Source organism: Carcharodon carcharias, chromosome 18 (genome assembly GCF_017639515.1).
Source record: "Carcharodon carcharias isolate sCarCar2 chromosome 18, sCarCar2.pri, whole genome shotgun sequence".
Lineage (NCBI taxonomy): Eukaryota > Metazoa > Chordata > Chondrichthyes > Lamniformes > Lamnidae > Carcharodon > Carcharodon carcharias.
Window position 1 is genome coordinate 45,006,052 of NC_054484.1, and position 24,191 is coordinate 45,030,242.

At 43.6% G+C, this 24,191-nt stretch overlaps 1 protein-coding gene across 2 annotated transcripts in view; it reads right to left on the minus strand.

Annotated features, from left to right (window-relative positions):
• frmpd4 (FERM and PDZ domain containing 4) overlaps nucleotides 1–24,191 on the minus strand; it is a 441,501-nt gene that overhangs the window by 131,716 nt on the left and 285,594 nt on the right. For both annotated transcript variants that reach the window (XM_041210629.1, XM_041210628.1), the window contains 2 exons: nucleotides 11,484–11,644; nucleotides 10,695–10,797 (listed from right to left, as the gene is read on the minus strand). In XM_041210629.1, the coding sequence (XP_041066563.1) occupies nucleotides 10,695–10,797; nucleotides 11,484–11,644 (264 nt within the window). The remainder of the gene's footprint in view (nucleotides 1–10,694; nucleotides 10,798–11,483; nucleotides 11,645–24,191) is intronic.

The following is a 24,191-nucleotide window of genomic DNA, read 5'->3' on the forward strand; positions in this document are numbered from 1 at the left end:
GACTGGACATTGGGAAAGTGGGGGGAGCACTGAGAACCATCCCCCTTCACCCATCTCCCTGTGATGCCATCCCTCCCCCTTGCAGCCCACAAATTACTTAGCTGTGGCATTGGTTGCTCCACAATCCTGGGACGCCAATGTCTGTCCTTCCGGCAGCAGCCACGACCTCCCTAGTGGCGCTGCTAGGCACAAGAGCTGTGGCCTCTGGCCAGCAGCTCTCAGTAGGTGGGAATTCCACCCCTATGGTCTTGAATCGAGGGGAAGGCCCGCTGCTGGCCTTGCCACTGCATTGGCTTGTGGTTCAGTGGGGCCTTCCCAAAAAGAGGTAGCAAGCATCTCTTGCCAGCTCTCCAGGGAGCAGGCAAGGCCCCTGATGCCTGAACAAGACTCTGCCCCATCTGATATTGCATCACTTTCCATGTATACAGTATCTGATTAGCATATTACACAGTTAGAATTAACCACTTTTACTTCATCTCCCCTCAAGCTTCTGACTTTCATACCTATATTGTGAGGATCAAACAAACCATAACTGTAGCTCTGGTGTGTTGCAATCCTTGACTCTTCGGTCCTTTTTTTCCCCCTCCCTTCCTTTTATAAAGGACAACCACTGTGGCACAATTACAAGATACTAGAATGGGTCCTCATCTCCTTTGGATGGGATTGGGGTTTGTGTCCTGTGGGTGGTGTCTCAGACTCTGCTGGGCATTGGTAGATGACTAAGGTTCACTAGTCAGGTTGTCAGCTGGATTGGTGGATAAATACAGCATCTCTGGCCCGTTAGCTTGGGGCAGATGACAGCTTCCATGCTCCTGTGTGGCAACCAGTGCACATTTGCTTCGTCTCACCATATGGTGCTTTGTTTAGATGTGGTGTCTGTTCAACCGCTTGTCCATAGCGAGCTTGATCTCGGGTGTGCATGTGATCATCTTCCCATTAGGAGTTCATATGTTGCTGGGCCATTTTGAAGTGGAGTGCAGTTCAACGATAACTCAGAAGGGCAAGTCGGATGACATAATTCTTCAGCAATGCTTTCACTCTATACACTCCTCTTTTAGCTTCACCGTTGGCTTGAGGATGTCTGCAGTAGTCTACTATGATCAAGCACATCTAACCTCTGCGTTCAAAGAGGTCCATCCCAAGATGTTACCATAGTCATTATGGAAAGGAATATATGACATCAATGGTTCTCTTGTTTCCTGACAATGAATAGCACAAGACATAGAGTTTGATATCATCTCTTCTAGTGACATTGAGAGACCGGTCACCAAACAGAATATCTTGCTCAGGCTCAACATTTTGTGATGCCCAAACATTCTTGGTGCAATCGTTGTAGTATGTGGAGTCTCAGAACTCATTGATCACTCTCATAGTAGGTGAGAAAATCATCAACTACACAGGAGTGTCCTCTCTGTTCATAGTATTGACTGAGAATGGGATTGTGTGGCATGTATGCTGGCCATCCTTTGAGGCAGTGCTCTCTGACCTGAACATGTTCTTCATCAGATTTCTGTGCATCTCTGATTTAATGTAGTTACTAAATTGTTGCTGTTAGAGTTGTGCTTGTTGTCAATACGAAGGTTTCTATCTCTAAGAACTACATCACCTTGTTCAGGCCCTGCCACTGGGATACAGGACAAAGCATCTGCTGTAGTCTGCTTTCCTGGAACATGCTTTGTCTTTGCAGCAAACCTCATTATCCTCAGTCTGAATCATTGTACTTGTGGAAGCATTTTTGCTAATTCCTTAGAATTTAAATGTATCACTAAAGGGTTGTGGTCTGTCTCTATCTTGACGGGGAGGCCAAGGACATAATCTGCAAACTTTTCAAAAGCTCATGTAGCAGCTAATGCTTCTTTCTCTATCACTAAATATCTCTGTTTAGTCTCTGTCAATGAACGGGTGCATAACAAAATGGTCGGCGCTTTCCATCTGTCTGGATCTGAAAAAAAAGAGTACAGCTCCCAATCCTGTAGAAAGTGAATTTGCAGCAATGATAGTGGGGAGCTCTGAGTCATAGTGAGCTAAAATATCAGCATCTCTTTGATTTTCTCAAAAGACCTCTGTTGTGCTTCCTCCCATCTCATTATTGTCTTGCCGAAACAGTTGATGTAGTGGCTCACTGACAACTACTAGATTGGGAAGAAACTTTATGACTTGGTTTACCATACCCATGAATCTCTGGAGCTCAGTCAGGTTTTGAGGAGCTGGAAACTCCTTGATTGCTCTTGTCTTTTGTGGATCAACCCTAACACTAGATGCATCCACAATATGCCCAAGGAACTTGACAGTTGGCTGCAAGAAGTTGCATTTGTTGTTTAGTACAAGTCCTGCTTCCTGTAGGCATCACAGCACAGCTTGCACTGTGGTGTCATGTTCTGTGGATCCATGGATCAGGACATCATCTATGTGACATACGATTCCATCCAATCCCTCTAGGATACTTGACATTGTCCTCTAGAAGGTTTCTGGCATTGACAGGATACCAAAAGGTAGCCTGTTGAAGCAAAACCTCCCAAATGATTTAATGAGGTTGTGATCAACTTAGATTCTTCAACGAGGGATGGTTACCATAAACCAATCCAGCTTCCTGAAGATTGAACTCTTTCCCAATTTAGCTAAACTCTCGTCCACATATGACACGGATGAACTTTGCATTCTACTCTTTGTTCAGCTCTGTAGATCTACACAAATTCTGATAGATCTGTTGGGTTTTGGCATTGCAAATCCCGAGCACCAGCATGTTGCTTCTGTCACAGATAAGACAACCCCTTGCTTCAACATAGAGTCAATTTCCTTTTTTAACCTTTTGGCAAGAGTGGATGAGGAATCTTTCTGATGGTAAGAGAAACACTGGCTTTGTTTCTGGACATAGAATTACGTGGTGCACTGTCTTCAGCTTTCCTAGACCTGTGAGCTGTGGGAATTCAGCTTTCAAGTTTTTGGGTTAATCTTCTTGGCTTTTTAGTTCCTCTACTCTGCAAATCAGATACAAGTTGGCATAGACCTTCCTGCTCAAGAGTGAGCAACTCTGATTTTGAATCGCAATCTTTGTTATTGGATTATTGGAGAGTTGCATTCAGTTCTCCGATGACCTTGAGTTCTATTCCCCCTGCCGCCCCAATGGTCTGTATAGTTTTTTTGCAAGATATTGAAAGGAGCTTCTCTCCAAATACAGTTCAGAATCAGCAAGAACCAAAACTACTGCATCTGTGTCTAACTTAGTGGGCAGAAATTTCCCCCCGTTGGGGGGGGTGGGGAAGTTGATGGGCTGGCGTGTGCGGGCATGCTTCCGATCGGTGCCCCCAATCGGAGGCACGGTACCATTTTACGTGGGCAGGCCAATTAAGGCCCGCCCAACGTGACATCCGCAGGGAAGCTCTATGTGCTCCATGTGCGGGAGGGGGGGAATCCCTAAAATCGAGTAGCTCTATCGCACATGCACACAAAAGAGCGCACTCATCTCCCTGAGGCTAAGTGCTGCCTCAGGGAAATCGGCTCTACTTTCAACAATATTAAAAATAGAAAAAAAAAACTCCCTTATATGTCCCCTCATGTGACAATGTCACCTGAGTTGGGACATGTTCATACTTTCCATAACAACTTTATTAAAATTTTAAAACCCTACATGAAACCTCATCCTGCCGGTGGATGAGGTTTCATGTTTTTTCTAGTTGCCATCGGGGCTCCTGGCCTGCCCGCCAACCTTAAGGTTGGACGGGCAGCTCCTTTAATTGCGTAATTGATCCTGTCAATGGCCTCATTTGGCCGTTGACAGGTTGGCGTGCGCACAGCTGATTTTGCTGCGCTCTCGCCTTCTTGAAAATTTAAATGGGGCAGGGTGACGTCTGGAGTTCCGCCGGATGTCATCCAGCGTCATTTTACGTGTCGCATTTTTTGGGGCCGCACCCCCGCACGCCGACGGTAAAATCCTGCCCAGTGTGTCTTGTTTCCCTCTGCTAGGATGTCAGCAGTCCAGTAGCTTCTGCTTGGTTCCTTGATCTCTCCAAGGAATGGCTTCTCAAATATTATGCACATCAACTACTTCCTGGGTCTTGCCACTTTTTGAAGGCTTCCCTTTGTGTGAATTCTGTACAGGCTTCTTGCTACAGCACATAGCCTGGAAGTGGCCCATCTTTCTGCATAAATGGCATTCAGGCCCTTGGGCAAGGCAGTTTTCACGCCTGTGTTTTTTTCCCTGCCACACCAATTACAGTTAGCTGGGGCTGTTAATGAACACTCTTCCTGTCTCCCCTACTTTTCTTACAACAGCTTCTCATTTTTAAAAACCTGACAGTCTATTGAGTCAATGCTTTTGAGATGGGGTTCACCCTGTCACAGATTGATTTTGCTTCTTGACCTCAGCTTGCTTGCTCAGTTGGATTGCACTTGCTAAGTTTAGATCATCTCTCGACTGCCAGTGGTCAGACAGAGCATCATCCAGCACTCCCATGCCAATTCTATTTCTGATCAGCTCATCTTTTAAGGTGCCAGACTCACAGTTCTCTGCAAGTCTATACCATTTATAAAACGCATCAGCACTTTCCCCTTGGAATGGGTATGTTTGTTAAATTTAACCTGCTCAACAATAGTATTCTTTCTCAGACTGAAGTGTTTATCAAAAGCTTTGATTACTTCAGCATATGTGGCTTTTTCCTCATTGTGTTACTCTGGCTGATGAGGATGTTGTCTGCACAGCCACCCATCACATATAACTGTGTACCAGCCTGTCACTGCTCACCTTTGCAGTGAGGCCCAACAGAGTTTGATATCTAGCAAATCTCCGATACTAATTCAGCCATGCTTCTGCTTGGTTGGGGCCTATGACTTTCTCAAAGCTTTGATAATGGTAGAGGCTTTTCCACAACTGTTCTTGCTGCCACCATATAATATTCTGGTATTGTTTGACGAATACAGTATATTTATTGAGCCTACAGAGATCTATAAAACAGGAGCTTTATTGAGAAATATCTTAGTGCTGGCTACATCTTACATGAGGCTATATCAAAACATGTAATACTGCATCACTTCCTGATATACACAGTATCTGATTAGCATATTACACAATTAGAATTAACCCCTTATACTAAGAATTCCACATTATCACCACTCTCTGGGTAAAACAAAAAGTATCTTCTGAATTCACTATTGGATTTCTTGGTGATTATCTTATATTGACGACATCCAGTTTTGCTATTGCCCACAAGAAGAAACATTCTACTTTATTTACTCTATCAAAACTTTTCATAATTTTAACAGCATCTATCAGGCCACTCCTCAGTCTTCTCTTTTCAAGAGAAAAGAAACCCAGCCTGTTCATCCTTTCCTGATAGGTATACCCCCATATTACTGGTATCATCCTCTCAAATCTATTTTGCACTCTCACCAGTGTCTATATCTTTTTAATAATATGTATCTAGCAAATAGAATTGTATGCCGTATTCCAGGTTTGGTCCAATCAAGGCTGAATACAAGCTTTAACTACTCATTTCCCTAATTTGTTTGCATATATCTTTCTCCACCTCCTTTCCACTAGTATTAGGTGGTCTGTTGATGACCCCTATTAGTGTGGTCAGTCCTTTATTATCTTTATCCCTATCAGTATGGAGTCTATTTTAAGTGAAAGGACTCAAAAGAGATCTGGTAAAACTAGCTGGCAAAAATTCTAGCCTTGATATTCTGGCATCAACATTGTGGCTTTGAAAGTCCAGTGGTGTGAAAATTTTGCCTGCAGTTTTGACATCTTCATAAAACTCCATCTCAAATCCCAAGGTAGCCATCTAAACCTCTGTTGACTCCCATCATATGATCCCCTTCTGTCCTGAGGGAGAGACAATAGCCAGTTGGGGCCAAAAATTGTACAAATCACCATCTTCTTTCCCTCAATATAAGATATTATATGAAAGAGAAATTATTCCTTTGGCACTGATTACCTTTCAATTCAAGCCAGATGAGGCCCACTTGGTCCCTGCAGATGCAGATACCGATGATCCTATGGAAACATCTCCTGACACCTCTCCAAAATGCTGTTGGAACTTGGGGGACAGGTAGCAGAAGTCAAAGGGAACCTGGATCTCAACTGTTAGAGCTGACCCAAGGTCCCAGAACACAGGAATCTTCTCTATCATGAAGAGAATCAAAGACCATGACAGGAGATATATGATCCACCAAACATTGGTCTGAAGGAACATGTGACAATGAATGTACACAACAGCCTAGATACAGTCAGTGGGGTAAGCTAGATAACAATAAGATCATGTAGTTGAGGCACTGAGTATAGTGAAGCCAGAAGGTAAATATGTGGGCGCAGAGTGTAATGCTGAGTTGAGGCACGGGTAAATGCCTTTTCCAATTAGTTGGGAAAATGACTGATTATTTCATTGAAACTGCCATGAATTGATGAATACTCAGTGTCATATATATCTGGACACACTTTGTAGCCTGTCAGGAACATGAAGCATGTGGGTGCAGAAGTTCAATGCTATCCTCTTCTGCACAATCGATTATGAATTATCTTTCATGCAGTGCTTTGCAGAGAGAGTGGCATTTCTAGAAACCTCTACGTGTATGTTGCTTAACAACCAGGTTGTCAAGCCTCCAGGAAATCAATGTATCACAAGTAGAAATGTTTACTCTTCATTAAACTTTTACTGCAGGACTTCAAACTGTAAGGCATCAGATGGAGCTAGAATTAGATACTAGTCGCTCTATAAACTAGAGCAGCATCTTGAAGAGCTTTGAAGATAACTAGTACATACTCTCTCTCTCGGTTTGAGGGAAATCAGTGTTTCCATCACATCTGTCCTCATGAAGAAAATCGGACACCAGTATCCTGTTTCCAGATCCAGTTGGGGCAGCTGAAGATCACACTGACAAGGCTGCATTCGTTCGGACCAATGAGCAGCTCTGAAATCAGCAGGTAATTCCCATTTGTCCTCCTTTCCATGTGGAAGAATCCAAGCAGAGCCAGGATGCCAATGAGCCAAAAAGAGTACATCCTCAGCCTGTCACAGGTCCAGTTTACTACCTAATGTTCAAGAACCATCACCGTTGCAAGAGGTTCGTAATACTTCTGAGATGCCACTAACATCTTAGTTTCTTGGCCCATTAATGTCAGAAGCAGCATCATGAGAATTAGAAAGTCAAGGGATAAATTCCTTGGAAATGTTTAAGTACTGTTTATGAAGTGAGATTTTTTGGAATGGTCGATCCTGGTCATTTTGTGCCTTTTGAACTGTTATTCATGTATTTATTTTGTGTTTTCCAGATAGGACTGCGAAGAAGGACAAGTAGTTTCATGTAAACAAAGGGAGGATAGAGTGAATGAAGCTTTGATAAACAATGGTTTAAGTCTCACTGTCGGTGTCCACAATAAATTTCAAACACAGGTCCTGTTGCTATTATTTCTGTCACTTTCTCTTCCTGTGGGTGGTTTTCAACCTCTATTGTGCCACTGGCTCCTTCTCCCTCTTGCTCTGGCATTTCCATCTTAATGGTTTTTACATTGGAAAGTTTTAGAGGACACAACGACCACCACAATGATAGACATCATTCTAGGAGCATAATTAATTATTCTCCTGATCTATACAGGTTCTAAACTTTCTTTTAGCATTTCTGTTATTTGCTCTATATGAATTCTTGTTCTCTTTTGAGAGCCACTGCATTTCTTATCAGCTGCATTGATTTTTCAAGACCATCATTCGTCACGGAAGGACAGAATATCCTTTCTACCCAGGAAGCCATTTATGTTTCATTCTGAAATATGACATCAGTGCTTAACTGCTGCAGTGTAAATGGATCGAGGCAACTGCCTGCATTCTTGACATGAATATGAAGAAACTCATGAGCTAGCATCATAGACTAGTTACATAGTTATAGAGTGAAAATTCTGTTGGTTTAACGATGAGGGTTTGCATAGCTAGAGTGGTAAGCGCAGTCTATCACCAGAAATTGAGACAGAGAGGTCAAGGAAGGGAAGGGAAGTGTCTGACTGTCCACCAATATCCATTACAAGCCTACCGACTCCCACAGCTACCTCGACTACAGCTCCTCACACCCCGCTTCCTGTAAGGACTCCATCCCATTCTCTCGGTTCCTTCGCCTCCGTCGCATCTGTTCCGATGATGCTACCTTCAAAAACAGTTCCTCTGACATGTCCTCCTTCTTCCTTAACCGAATTTTCCACCCACGGTCGTTGACAGGGCCCTCAACCATGTCCGGCCCATCTCCCACGCATCCGCCCTCATGCCTTCTCCTCCCTCCCAGAAACATGATAGGGTCCCCCTTGTCCTCACTTATCACCCCACCAGCCTCCGCATTCAAAAGATCATCCTCAGCCATTTCCACCAACTCCAGCATGATGCCACCACGAAACACATCTTCCCTTCACCCCCCCGGCGGCATTCCGTAGGGATCGTTCCCTCCGTGACACCCTGGTCCACTCCTCCATCACCCCCTACTCCTCAACCCCCTCCTATGGCACCTCCCCATGCGAACACCTGCCCTTTTACTTCCTCTCTCCTCACCGTCCAAGGACCCAAACACACCTTTCAAGTGAAGCAGCATTTCACTTGCACTTCCCCCAACTTAGTCTACTGCATTCGTTGCTCCCAATGCGGTTTCCTCTACATTGGAGAGACCAAACGCAGACTGGGTGACTGCTTTGCAAAACACCTTCAGTCTGTCCGCAAGCATCACCCAGACCTCCCTGTCACTTGCCATTTTAACAGTCTACTCTGCTCTCTTGCCCACATGTCTGTCCTTGGCTTACTGCATTGTTCCAGTGAAGCTCAACACAAACTGGAGGAACAGCACCTCATCTTCCGACTAGGCACTTTACAGCCTTCCAGACTGAATATTGAGTTCAACAATTTTAGATCTTGAACTCCCTCCTCCACCCCCACCCCCTTTCCGTTTCTTCCCCCTCCTTTTTGTTTTTTCCAATAATTTATATAGATTTTTCTTTTCCCACCTATTTCCATTATTTTTAAATGTATTCCACCCGTCATTTTCTATACCTTTTATGCCCTCTTAGTAATATTTCACCCACACCCACTAGAGCTATCTGTACCTTGCTCGTCCTGCTATCCACTCTTAATTAGCACGTTCCTTAGATAATATCACCACCTTCAACACCTCTTTGTTCTTTTGTCTGTGACATCTTTTGGTTATCTCCTCCTATCACTGCTTGCTTGTCCCAACAACCACACCCACCTTCTCCCCACCCCCCTTAAATCAGCTTATACTTCACCCTTCTCCTATTTTTACTTAGTTCTGTTGAAGGATCATGAGAACTCGAAACGTCAACTGTATTCTTCTCCGCCAATGCTGCCAGACCTGCTGAGTTTTTCCAGGTATTTCTGTTTCTGTTTTTGTTTTGGATTTCCAGCATCTGCAATTTTTTGTTGTTTTTATGTTCATTTAGTTGTTTTTGACCTGTATCAAAGTTGAAGAAGTTGCCAGGTGTGGCAGATAGAACATTTGTGACTTATCAAAAACTGCTATAAATTACAAAATGACTTTAGCAGAATCACCTGTTGTGGAGTGTGACCCAGTGAAATAAATTCACTGCTGTGATCAGCTTCACCCCTATGGTAAATGCAATTCTAAGTGGTCAACAACCCATATTTTTAATGCTTCATCTCTTTTCTATTTCTCTTGCTTACCAGTCCCTTTTTCCCAGCCTGGAAAATGGGCAGATATGTTGAAAAAATTCCACAAGTTTGCTAAGTAATTGGAAGCCAGTGATGTTGTTACAAGACAAGTTGCCCCACTAAGTCTGTGTTCATTCTGAAATGGAATGGTGGCTTTATCCAGCGGCATGGCTGAAACATGATCAAACTCACAGTTGCAGTAAGTTTATTAGAACAATAAGCATCACTCCAGCTAGCTCTAACCACTGACCCTCTGGTTTAGCCAGTACTTCACCACTGTTACTGAGTTACCCACTGTAATGGTATGTAATAGGTGACTAGCGAATATTTCCTGTTTGTTGCATCCCTGTGAAACAAGTTCTCTGGACAATGATCATATTAGGGATCAGTCTTTTGCTTTTTCAATTTTAATTTTAACTGGTTCCTAGCTACCATGAAGATATCAAATAGGAAAGACAATGGTTTCTTTACTTGTCTAGTAAAGAGCAGCTTTTTCCAATATTTTGGAACTTTCTTACCAATGTAAATAGTCATTCCTGTAGCACCACAATAGATTTGTGGCTGGTGGATAAGGCTGGGTGTGAATTGTGTTTAGAATCAAGGCTCTTGTTACATGGTATTCTCCTGTGTTAAGAAGCTGTGGATCCCATCTTCAGTGGGTAATATGCACTGAGTACTCTGGCCTGTTTCAGGGTACAGTATTGTAAAGGATAATTTTTCAAATCAAAGAAAATTGCCAGTCTGGCAAGCTATTGTAGCTTCTCAAAAAAGTAGCAGAACTGATGGATCTTATTTAGTGAGGTGCTATTTTTAAACAGAAACAGTTGGAGATGATTTAATTTATGATTATTCAAGTTTGTCATCCTAAAACAATAAAATAAATGCTCCTTATTCTATCGAAGGCTTGGTTAATCTATTTCTCTTTCCCTTTGTCAACAGCTAAATGTCTGAGTCTCACACAACAGTGCAGTCCCATTAAATCATTTCTTGCTTTTGGATGGGCTAATGGTGAGTGGACATAGGTGAATGAAGAGCCATTACCTTACAAGGTCAATGACTCTCTCTCTGGGAGCTGTGCTGACAGGCTCATCATTTATCTTTATTATCTGGTCTCCTGGTATCAGCTTCCCTTCAGAGGGACCACCTAAAAAAAAAGTTAAACATGACATTAACCTGATGCATACTGCATACTTTATGATCCATTTATTTTAAAAAATAAGCACCATGCTGATACATGTGCAAGGCTAATATGTTACTACTTATTTGGTGGCAGTTCTGTGGTTACCATTAGTGCCATGAGTTTTTAAATCGCTCATCGAACAGAGATACAAACTAATGTTTAAAATAAAATGGTGGAAATCTGTAATGACATTCCCTTCCAAAGTAAGCCTCTAGATATCCAGTCGCTCAGTGGTCAAGTCTTCAGATATCTCCAAAAACACTGGCATTGCTTGGACAATTTTCAAGGAAGATCACTTGAATGACAATCTTCCTGACACTTGCAAACTTTTCTGTTACAATAATACCAATTTGGAATATCAGGAGTTTGATCTCAGGCTTCCAAGCAGGCTAGATAAATTGTCCAACAGTAAAACTACATGGTCATCCAGGTCGCTAGATACTTGTGCTGTGGTTCTTAAAGTGACAATCTCGTTATCCTTATACTAGGTAGTCAGAATAAGAATAAGAGGTGGCTAATAATGACAGTAATTCTTCCCTTCACTGAAGAGTGCTACTCATTAAACCAGCAGTAGGAAGGCTAAGAAAACAAGTAAAGGACTTGAGACAACTGATCCCAGACCATGTACTGTATATTTTTTTCATTCTCACCTGGTGTAACAGAACGCACCACAACAGGCTTCTCACTGCCTGCGACAAACCCAAACCCTAGTACTGGATCCCGCTTCATCTCTATCTTGCGAGAGGCTGGCTGGATGACTTGGCTTCCCTCGAGTCGAGGGTCTTCAAAGCTCGTCGACTGCGTCACATGGCTATAAGAGAGCAAAGACAGAGCATTGTTTTGGATTATGATTTTTAAAATCATGAATATCTAGTTTTGTGACATCTATGCAATGGTTAAACTGATCACGCAATGCAAAACAGCACCTCTAGATCATATTCAGGTTCCTTCTTGTATAATGAAGGGGAAAATCTGCAATCCTTCTGGGGACCCTGGCAGGAGTAAGGCAGTGGCACACAAATTAGCTACACAAGTATACTTTGGGTCCTTTGCTTCCCTGGAAGTTTGCAATGAGCCCTTTTTGGGGCACGGCTTGGGCTTCCAAGCCTATTCATACAGTGAACACCTTGGGGATCCCAACCCAAGAAATGCAACTCTAGAATTTAAATAAAGGAGTCTCATAAGCACAAGATATGTTCCAAGTGAGGGCACTGCACCGGAATGCTTGGGCAGGGGAGGTTCAGCCTCTATATTTTTTATCATAAATTTAATTTTTTTTAGTATATACACGAGAATTGGATTCAACAACAAAACTGTTAAGATACTTTAACTTAAGGCTATATTTCATTACCAGAGAGAAGAAATCATCATAATACAGAATAGAAATTTTCATCCATAATTTGGAATTTTTTATGATATAACCAGTACAGCTACAACAGTACAAAGAATGGAAACAAATCAGAATTAAAGATTTGTACAAATGCAGTAACTTCAGACTAAAAACATTCCTGGAACATTTTACATGCTGGTACTAAATTTATTTGTGTATTATTAAATAAACAGGTTAACGCCTTCATGAAACAAAAAATCTCTACGATTTTGAGTGCCCTCACTCATGTTCATAAGCCTCAAAATGGGGCCTGTGGCATTACCTGCCTGTTAATGTCACCAGCTTTACTTTGAAAGGGGCCATTCACTGTGTGACCAAAGCGCCTGTTTTGGGTGATAGGTCCCTCTTACTATGGAAATCGAGGTCCTGTGATATGAATAAGACCTCAAATGCCATTTTAGGTAGGAACTGGTTGGTGGGCAGGAAGTGGGCAACGAGGAGAAAATAATTAGGCAGAAATCAGAAATGTAGGGTGCTTGCCCAGAAGAACTATGTATGTGAGTTTTAAATGAGGCTGGGGGAATGAGCAATATTTCTATCCGGGATGCTTGGGCAGGGGAACTTTGGCTTTTATATTTTTATCAGAAGGTCCCTGAAGTGACATGAGGTAGAGTTGAGGTTTGTAGCCTGTCTTCCCCTCCCAGAACTCTGGTGGTCCCTGCCTCCATTCACCCAGCCATTTGAATGCTCATAGAGAATTTGTATCTGGCTCATTATTTTGCTGGAAGCAAGGTTCACTTCAGTTTCCAGGTCAGCATGATGGTCCAGACATCCCTGAAAACTGCCAGAATGTTTACTGAAATCAACCGCCTTGCAAAAGGGCAACTATACAAAAACACTTGGGGCCAGTGACAGCAACTGGCTGGTCTCTTGAATGGCTACCTAATGCTGGTTTTAACTCACTCCTTCTCTACAGGTGCCCAACTGGCAGCCAACCTGTCATGGGAACCTGCTAGCATTATTTAAATTAGTTAATGCCAACCTAAAGCCAGGTACTCCAGTGAAAGGAAATTGCCGGTGGCATTCTTACATATAAGGAACATGGAGCTCACTAGCTCTCAGGTCCCATTCTCCTACTCACTCACTCACACACAGGCTTACAATCATTATACACAGTTACATTTTTTTAAGGGAAGATCTGTTGGAAGGTGTGTCCTGGAGCTAACATATTAAAATATATCTCTTTTCTGTCAAACCAGGTGTAGGAAGTTTCTATCCAGATGGTCACACATCTGCCATCAATGGTCCCTCAGGACAGCTGTTAACATACTCCCACTGCTATTCAGTAAGAAAAGGGATGATAAATGTTGGCCACGCTGACCTACACATTAGCTGTTTGTTTCTTACACGTGTTCCAGCAGTTTGTTGGATGATGAAGGTCAGCTAAACATGCTATGGCAGCTTTCTAAAAATGTATTCTTTCATGGGATGTGGGCATCGCTGGCAAGGCCACATTTGCTGCTCATCTCTAATTGCCTTTGAACTGAGTGGCTTGCTAGGCCATTTCAGAGGGAAGTTAAGAATTGGCCACATTCTTGTGGGTCTGGAATCGTATGTCGGCTAGACTGAGTAAGGATGGTAGATTTCCTTCCCTAAAGAACATCTGTGAACCAAATGGGTTTTTACGATATTTGATTATAGTTTGACGGTCTTGATTACTGAGACTAGCTTTCAATTCCAGACTTTATTAATTGAATTTAAATTCAACTGCTGTGGTGGGATATGAAACCATGAGTCTACAGGATTAACCTGGACCTCTGGATTACTAGTCCGATGACATTATCATCACACCAATATCTCCCCATAGATAGAAGAGCTCTGCAACTGGCTTCACGCTTGCTGACATCAACAGAACTGGACATGCTTGTTTTTTTTTGGCTAAATTTCTTCCCTTCATCCTCCTCCATTGAAGGTACTGACTCTTTGCTGGAAATACAATTTAGTCAGAGTTGGACACCCTCCAGTACCATGGCCGAGTGGTCATGCTTCTCATGTTGAAGCCTAGACATTGTCTTTCAGGAGCTATTTTTTTCGAGGGACACGATAGCCAGGCTCAGCCCATTCCTTACCCAGTGTCCGTTTCCAGATGGGAAGTACAAAAATACTTGTCAGAAGTAGTCTGAGAGACATGTTGAGAATTCCACTTTTTTTGATAATGACACAAATTTCCATTCAGGGGCACCATAACTGGGAAATTTAACCACTTCAACTGTTGTGCCCCTGAAATTCTGGAAGAGGATGAAAAACCAATTGTTGCCATTGTGATGGGAGGAGAAGGTTGGAATTTGCAGCAGTTCCCAGTTACACTGGGATTTGCCCCATTTCCTGTAACCCACCCCCCCTTTTTAAATTCTTGCTGGTGGACATGACCAGATCTTCAGTCTGCCCCCTCACCCTCAAGACACCCTGTGCTAAGTTTTGGAGATGAGGCCGAGTCGGATTTATCAGTGATGCCCAACTTGTCCGCCAGCTGGAATATTGGAGCACCAACATGGAAGCCCAGAAAGGCCTTAAACAAACTCCTCTCCAAACGAAGCTATTGCAGGCTTCTTTTTACATGCTATTTCCAGGACTCATCACATTTCGTTAATAAATCCTGTAAAAAGGTGCCAGATCTTTAAAAGGACTCACAATAGCTCCTTGCTGGGATTAATTCCTCTGGCGTCTATAAAAGACAGATGGGGAGTCCAGGAGCTCTCCCTAAAACACACCCTTGACGTACTTCATTGCCTGAGAACTGCTTTGGGACGTCCTGAGGTCATGAAAATTGTATAAATTAAATGTTACATTTTTCTTTCTTATCTGGCAATAATGTCCTGAGATAATATTAAGCTCAGCGTTCACACCCTGGAGTTCAAATGATATGTCGATACACATTAACCATCTGCTAAATAACTCTAGTGCAATGCTATATAAATTAGGGCAAAAACAGGGTCACAGACACAGTTTATGACTAATCCACAACTTCATTGGGCGTTGTAATGTCTGATGCATAGCTCACATTTCTTGCACATTTTCATGTCCCACATCATAGTGTTTTATATACTTGTGGATTTTTTAAATAGAACAAAACAATTGTAAAAAGATAAATATATAGAATGCATTTTGGGTTTATTTTTAAGGCAAACACACATAAAGGGCAGGATTTTACGCGTCGGCAAGCAGGAGTGGTAAAATGACGCGCGGTGACATTAGGGGGAACTCCCGATGTCACCGCGCCCCATTTAAGTTTTCAGGAAGGCAGGGGCTCAGTGAAATCAGCTGCGCGCCCGCCAACTTGTCAATGGCCAATTGAGGCTATTGACAGAGTCAATTATGTAATTAAAGGACCTGCTCATCCAAACTCAAGGTTGGCGGGCAGGCCAGGAGCCCCAGTGTGAACTAGAAAAAGCATGAAACCTCAGCTACGGGCGGGATGAGGTTCATGTAGGGTTTAAAAAATTTTAATAAAGTTTTTGTGACAATTATGGACATGTCACATGAGGGGACATGTTAGGGAAATTTTACTTTTCTATTTTTAGGTTTTGTATATTTTGAGCTGATCTCCCTGAGGCAGCATTTATGCTCAGGGAAATGAGTGCGCTCTTTCGTGGTGGGGGATCCCAATGCTCCCCCCCCCCCCACCCCGCCGCCCGCACAGGGAGCACATAGCACTTCTGTGTAGACGTCACACTGGGTGGGCCTTAATTGGCCTGCCCATGTAAAATGGCTCCGTGCCTCCAATCGGGTGCGCCGAATGGAAGCGTACCTGTGAGCACCCATCCATCAACATCCCCCCCCCACTGACAGAAGGAAGATTCAGCCCAAATGGTAGAATTTTATGGCCCCCTGGTGGCAGGCAGGGAGGCAGGACAGGGCAGAAAATCAGACAGGTTGTCACGGCTGGGGGTGGAGTGGAGGCCATGCCTGTTGTGTGTCTGCCTCTGTTGATATTTTACCAGAACAAGGGGATCTCTTCATACCTGAGCAGGTTGAGGCTGTCAAGAGGCCAATTAATGGCCATGCAAGGGCCTCTTCCTGCCACCCTGGGTATTTTACCAGTGACAGGAGATGTCCGTGCAAATTGGCAAAGCAGTTCAGTAAACTCTGGTGGCCTTTTTTGTGGGGCTGTGGTCCAACCTGGTCAGGCACCCCATGCCCGACAGGGGCTCGCTCTACCCATGGTACCCACACCCCCACCTTCCCAAGTCCAGTTCTCGAACTCCCTCACTGGGGCCTGGCAGAGTGGCCCTGGTGGAAAACCCTAACTTATCTTCTAATCCGGCTCCGTCGATGATTGTCGTTGGGGACTGTTTGCAGTCGCAGTAGTGGCCACTGGTCCCAGTAGTGCTGAGGCTAGAGAGCTGCCGGCCTTCTGATTAGTTGGCAGCTCTAGGAGGGGGGAGCCTCACTTTGAGTAAATTAACGGCCATAAAATTACAGTGGGACGAACCAGCCAAACTGAGGTGGGTTCGACCCTCGAGTTTTCAGCCTCCACATAAAATTCTGGCAAAAGTGTTTGGGCCTGAAATTCCTGATCCCATAGAGAGCAGAAATGGTGATTTCCACATAGCTTTGGGGATTATGGCACGTTGGGGGTGACAAGAAATTGGGTTGGATTCAATGGCTGGAATTTTCCAGACCCTCCTGCTGATGTGAACGGAGGTTTCAATGGCTTGCCGGCCCCACCATGGTTGGGGGTGAGGGGGCTGGAAAATTCCAGCCAATTTATATCAGGTTTCCATTTGCAATGTTCTATAAATTCCAATGGGCTGTGGACCCATTTTCACACTTTCCCGCATCAAAAGGCATGGCTAGGAAAATACCTCAGTTTTGCCAACAAGGCCTCAGAGAACCTCCCACCAGCTGAGAGATGGTGTGCAACCCATGAAGGCCCAGAATAGGTCCCAGAAGCTCCACCAGTAAAGATATTTAATTCTGGAAGTAACAATCATCAATGCAAACTACCCTGTCTCCCAAATATAGGCATGGGGTGTGGCCTCACTAAGTTCTAGTCAGGTTTTATCCCCTGATCTTATTGAATGGGAGAGCAGACTCGAGGGACTGAATGGCCTATTCCTACTCCTAATTCATATCTTTGTATGTATGGGAAGGTTTCCCCAATGTCTAATTTTGTAAATCTCTTGGTTTCCTGCCAGGTCCAAGAGCTAGTAAGCTGATAAGTTTCCAACCCAAGATTTCCAGAAGAAATTGCATGCATAATTAATATGTACAAAAGCTGACACTGGTGCTAAGTTTGTAATATTCATTTATCTGTAAAATTTATGTAACTGAAAGTGATTCATTGTTTATAAACAAATTCACTAGTGCATGACAAATGAAATGTTACTCTAAGCATGGGAAGTGCCTCAATGTTAGCCTTGAATTGTAATGTGCCTAATACACCAAAAGAACATTTAATAAATATAGCTCTCTACTTACAACACCAGAAGCACAACTTTATACATCACTTTGTTGAAAACAAAATATTTGGATGGCTGTACAACTAACAATTTGCTCTGATTCCTTTAGTGCAGTTATAAAATTCCAAGGCAAAAATATATTATCCCTTGTGAAGATTATGTAAAGCAATCCAATTACTTTGCAACAGAGTAAACTGTATTTTCTCATAGGAACGGATGTTATCCTGAGGGGAAATAATGAGCATTTCTGGCGGATTAGGGAGCTGGCAGATGAACAGATGAAGGTCCCAGTTGAAACAGATGGGTGCAAAGGCACATGAGCACTCTTCCGACAACATGTGAGATGATGTAAGGAAGAGAAGGGCCCCTTAAGGAATGGCAGGTGAGACAGGATGCACAGGCATGTGCTGTGCAAAGCTGCATTTGCAGACAGAGGTAGTCAGTGCTGTCATGGATTGGCAGCAGATAGACTGGTGAAGACAAGTTGGAGTAGATTTTTCCCCTCATGTTGATTCTGGCACCACCTACTACAGGTCTAATCTTGCAAGAATGTCCTTCAGAACTTAGCGATTTTGTCAGTAGTATTACTACCAAACTATTCTTGGTCAAAAACAGAATTACCTGGAAAAACTCAGCAGGTCTGGCAGCATCGGCGGAGAAGAAAAGAGTTGACGTTTCGAGTCCTCATTACCCTTCGACAGAACTTGAGTTCGAGTCCAAGAAAGAGTTGAAATATAAGCTGGTTTAAGGTGTGTGTGTGGGGGGCGGAGAGAGAGAGAGAGAGAGAGAGAGAGAGGTGGAGTGGGGGTGTGGTTGTAGGGACAAACAAGCAGTGATAGAAGCAGATCATCAAAAGATGTCAACAACAATAATACAAAAGAACACATAGGTGTTAAAGTTAAAGTTGGTGATATTATCTAATCGAATGTGCTAATTAAGAATGGATGGTAGGACACTCAAGGTATAGCTCTAGTGGGGGTGGGGAGAGCATAAAAGATTTTAAGATATTTAAAAATAATGGAAATAGGTGGGAAAAGAAAAATCTATATAATTTATTGGAAAAAAAAGGAAGGGGGAAACAGAAAGGGGGTGGGGATGGGGGAGGGAGCTCACGACCTAAAGTTGTTGAATTCAATATTCAGTCCGGAAGGCTGTGAAGTGCCTAGTCGGAAGATGAGGTGTTGTTCCTCCAGTTTGCGTTGGACTTCACTGGAACAATGCAGCAAGCCAAGGACAGATATGTGGGCAAGAGAGCAGGGTGGAGTGTTAAAATGGCAAGTGACAGGGAGGTTTGGGTCATTCTTGCAGACAGACCGCAGGTGTTCTGCAAAGCGGTCGCCCAGTTTACGTTTGGTCTCTCCAATGTAGAGGAGACCACATTGGGAGCAACGAATGCAGTAGACTAAGTTGGGGGAAATGCAAGTACAATGCTGCTTCACTTGAAAGGAGTGTTTGGGCCCTTGGACGGTGAGGAGAGACAAGTGAAGGGGCAGGTGTTGCATCTTTTGCGTGGGCATGGGGTGGTGTCATAGGAGGGGGTTGAGGAGTAGGGGGTGATTGAGGAGTGGACCAGGGTGTCCCGTAGGGACCGATCCCTATGGAATGCCGATAGGGGGGGTGAAGGGACACCTCCATCCCCCACCAGGATGGCCTGAGGGACCTTAGCTTCTTCCTCGAACAGAGGCCCGAACAATCCCCATCCACCACTACTCTCCTCCGTCTGGCTGAACTTGTTCTCACGCTGAACAATTTCTCCTTCAACTCCTCTCACTTCCTTCAAATAAAAGGTGTGGCTATAGGTACCCGCTTGGGCCCCAGCTATGCCTGTCTCTTTATGGGGTGTGTGGAACATTCCTTGTTCCAGTCCTACTCCGGCCCCCTTCCACAACTCTTTCTCCGGTACATCAATGATTACTTCGGTACCGCTTCATGCTCTCGTCGGGACTTGGAAAAATTTATTAATTTTGCTTCCAATCTCCACCCCTCCATCATTTTCACGTGGTCCATCTCTGACACTTCCCTTCCCTTCCTTGACCTCTCTGTCTCAATCTCTGGTGATAGACTGTCCACCAATATCCATTACAAACCCACCGACTCCCACAGCTACCTCGACTACAGCTCCTCACACCCCGCTTCCTGCAAGGACTCCATCCCATTCTCTCAGTTCCTTCACCTCCGTCGCATCTGTTCCGATGATGCCACCTTCAAAAGCAGTTCCTCTGACATGTCCTCCTTCTTCCTTAACTGAGGTTTTCCACCCACGGTCGTTGACAGGGCCCTCAACCGTGTCCGGCCCATCTCCTGCGCATCCGCCCTCACGCCTTCTCCTCCCTCCCAGAAACATGATAGGGTCCCCCTTGTCCTCACTTATCACCCCACCAGCCTCCGCATTCAAAGGATCATCCTCCGCCATTTCCGCCAACTCCAGCATGATGCCACCACCAAACACCTTCCCTTCACCCCCCCTATCGGCATTCCATAGGGATCGCTCCCTCCGGGACACCCTGGTCCACTCCTCCATCACCCCCTACTCCTCAACCCCCTCCTATGGCACCACCCCATGCCTACGCAAAAGATGCAACACCTGCCCCTTCACTTGCTCTCTCCTCACCGTCCAAGGGCCCAAACACTCCTTTCAAGTGAAGCAGCATTTCACTTGCATTTCCCCCAACTCAGTCTACTGCATTCGTTGCTCCCAATGTGGTCTCCTCTACATTGGAGAGACCAAACGTAAACTGGGCGACCGCTTTACAGAACACCTGTGGTCTGTCCGCAAGAATGACCCAAACCTCCCTGTCGCTTGCCATTTTAACACTCCACCCTGCTCTCTTGCCCACATGTCTGTCCTTGGCTTGCTGCATTGTTCCAGTGAAGCCCAACGCAAACTGGAGGAACAACACCTCATCTTCCGACTAGGCACTTCACAGCCTTCCGGACTGAATATTGAATTCAACAGCTTTAGGTCTTGAGCTCCCTCCCCCATCCCCACCCCCTTTCTGTTTCCCCCTTCCTTTTTTTTCCAATAAATTATATAGATTTTTCTTTTCCCACCTATTTCCATTATTTTTAAATATCTTAAAATCTTTTATGCTCTCCCCACTCCCACTAGAGCTATACCTTGAGTGCCCTACCATCCATTCTTAATTAGCACATTCGTTTAGATAATATCACCAACTTTAACTTTAACACCTATGTGTTCTTTTTTTCTATTGTTGTTGACATCTTTTAATGATCTGCTTCTATCACTGCTTGTTTGTCCCTACAACCACACCCCCCCCTCCACTTCTCTCCATCTCCACCCCCCCCCCCCCCACCCCCCCACCGCCCCCACCCCCCCCCCCCCCAACACACACCTTAAACCAGCTTATATTTCAACTCTTTCTTGGACTCAAACTCAAGTTCTGTCGAATGGTCATGAGGACTTGAAACGTCAACTCTTTTCTTCTCCGCCGATGCTGCCAGACCTGCTGAGTTTTTCCAGGTAATTCTGTTTTTGTTTTGGATTTCCAGCATCCGCAGTTTTTTTGTTTTTAAAGTATTCTTGGTGATGGGCTTTGAAGTCCCATCCAGGATGGAATGCCTTTGGAATTGTTATCAACCCTTTGTGAAATATTCATCCTCGCAGAATAGCATGCAAAACATTGCAAGCAACAGTTGTCCATGGGTTTTTTGGTTGATTATACTGTAGCCATCTTGGACAAGAGTTTCAAACAGCTATTATCTGTTCCATAAAATTGTTTTGCTTCAATGGACATTATTATGCTTGTTCTTCCTCTTTTTCAGTTATAAACCATAGCTTAAAAGGGATATCCCTGAATACTAGTCCACTGTGGCTCTAAGGCATTGAAGTTTGGTATGATGGATTGCCACATGATAAAAGCATCATGACAGTTTGCTTAGTAACAGTAGTAGGCCATGGAGATCTATCTATACCACACCATCCCCCAAAACAGAGGCCTTCTCATCAGTGACAACTGGCTACCCTTACTCAGGAAACAATGCCATCCATTCTGCACAGGTGAATGCAAACACAATAGCCTGATCAATCAGCAGTAAGACCCTACCCACGTTCCCATCTTCCACTATTGTTGTAAGTCCTTAACTCATGGTTCAAAGCAATATTTTAGGGGTAATTTTTACTTCTGGGAAGATTAAGGTTAACTGTAGAAAATGGAATAAATGCAGCTAAAACAACTTGAAGAGTATTACACTTAAAAGTTTGGGGCCATGTTGACTTAAGGGATTAACAGCTAGAAAGGTGAGACCATAAAACAGTAGACAGTAGGTTTTTTTGTTTTGGGAGTTAAAGCTACAATTAATTTAAAAGCATTCAGTGAGCCCTGGAAGGCTATGTCACCATAGAATTGGGTGGAGCTTAAGGAAGTTCTCAGGTTTCAATTTATCCGTGCGTTTGCTGAGGAAGTGACTGCCCTGCGGCAGGGAAAAGGTCATCCTGAAAAAGGTACTGCTGTTAGCAGGCGTCAGGCAACTAAAGTGTTGCTGTCAGCTGCCTCTGTGTAGTTGGGGCTCAGGAGAGGTCCCAGGAGCTGTTCGATAGCTCTGTGCAGCAAGAGCTCAGGAGAAGACCTGAAGAGCTGAGAAAGCAGCAGAAGGTCACTGGCTCCGAACTGGAACATGTTAGGGTTCAGAAGAAGTCTTGGGAGGCATTTATAGCTTGGTGTAGCTGGGATATTGGAACTTAGGGAAATCTAGAGACAGTGCCAGCCCTGTGAAGCTAGCTTGTTATTAAAGAACAGAGATTGCACAAGTAGAGGCTAGAGTGCACTCAGAAAGCCAGGGGAATGGAGTCTCAGGAGATGAGACTAAAACCCTGGAGGTAGGCAGTCTGAGTTGGGGGTGAGTGCTTTAAGGAATTCAGAGGCTTGATCTCCAAAAGTGAAAAGTTTGGAGTCCCTTGTGAAAGGAGACAGAGTTTCAACAAGATTGGTTGACTCACAATGTTTACTGACATCTGGATGGGTTGTTGAGGAACCTGTGGGATCTGTCTTGCTTGCGTTTGTTATTTATTGTACAGTGTGGCATGCTTGACTATAGTTTGCCTGTTAATTCACATGTACCTCATGTTAACCCGGAATGTTAGAGTATAAGACAGATATTGTACATTGTTTTATGTTTCTGAACTTGGAAAGTAAAGTTTAATTTTGTTGGTTCAAAACCCATGGGATCTTATGGCTTTATTCTCTGAGCAAGCATCTTGAATCTCAAACTTTGTCTACTTTAAACAAGCCGTTATTGGTCCCTACTCGGATCTTACCAAAAAATTTGGAGGTCTGGTCTAGAATCATAACACTATATATAACTATCTCTTTCACCGTATCCAGTTATTCTTCTAGATGATGGGAAGAGTATTTTGCCTACCAGTTCTTCTAAGGGATTCTTAAGGGCACAACTGCTCTTTTCAAGCAAATTTTACATAGTGTAAATGTAAAATTCTTAATGTTAACATGAAAAATGACTGGCATCACATACTTGCTAAATAGTTACTGAATAAAAATGTTTCCTAATACTGTACTGGTCATACAGGACATAAGCATTCTGTCAACTGCACTCTGCCCCGGTGGAAACTCTACCAATCTATGGAACTAGAGTACTCACTTTGTTTTTCAGGTTCCATAGAGGAGACAATAAAATGCGAGGCTCACCTGAAATAGAGCATTGACAACCCTCTTTATAAGGTGGTGTGCTGCTGACTGACTCATGTAACGGAGATCACCTGAGGCAACCTGGAAGAACTCAGTAGCAAAGAATTGGAATGCAGGTCTTTAAATAGCAGCCGGTATAAGTCTTCAATAGCCTCTGGGAAGTTTTGATGGATAGAGAAATCTAAATAGATCAGTGAACCCAATGGAGTGAAATTGGCAGGTAGAGATGAGATGCTTGACTCTTAAGGAGTTTTCCATTTGCCTTTTCTATATCCATATTCTCCACTGTATAACACATTGATAAGGTGGGGTTCACAGTGGGAAATTCCCCAATAGAAAACTTTATCATGCACTTGCAAAAACTGTCAGAAGTCTTCAGTGAAGTTCAGAGCATGAATAAACTTAAATCTGTATGAACACGTTTGTCCCCAAGCTTTAGTTAGGAAATCGAAAATAGCTTCCTCAACACAGTGGCACTGTTCTTAAAGATCAAATTTGAAGTGGAAGTAAAAGAAAATCTGAAGTTGTATAGATGGGGTTAATTGGGAGCACTGCTACAAGATATAACAGGATACTACAATAAGAGGTTATAAATTAAAACTAATGAAAGGATCATTTAGAACAACTATCAGGAAGAGCTTTCCCACATGAAGAATAATCCATTGGCTAGTATTCATAGTCAATTAAATGACGTGACTGGGGCACATAGGTGTTCTATTCCAGAAAGCCAGGAGATGAAAGATAGCATTAAACCCAAACTTTGTATACTTTTTAAAAGAATTTATTTAGAGATGCACATTATAAACAAAGTCCTCCTAACTCAACAATCACAGTTTAGTTTGTTCCTATTTATAGTGTGAATCCCAGTTAATATTGTTAATGCCCAGCACCTGCATACCATTA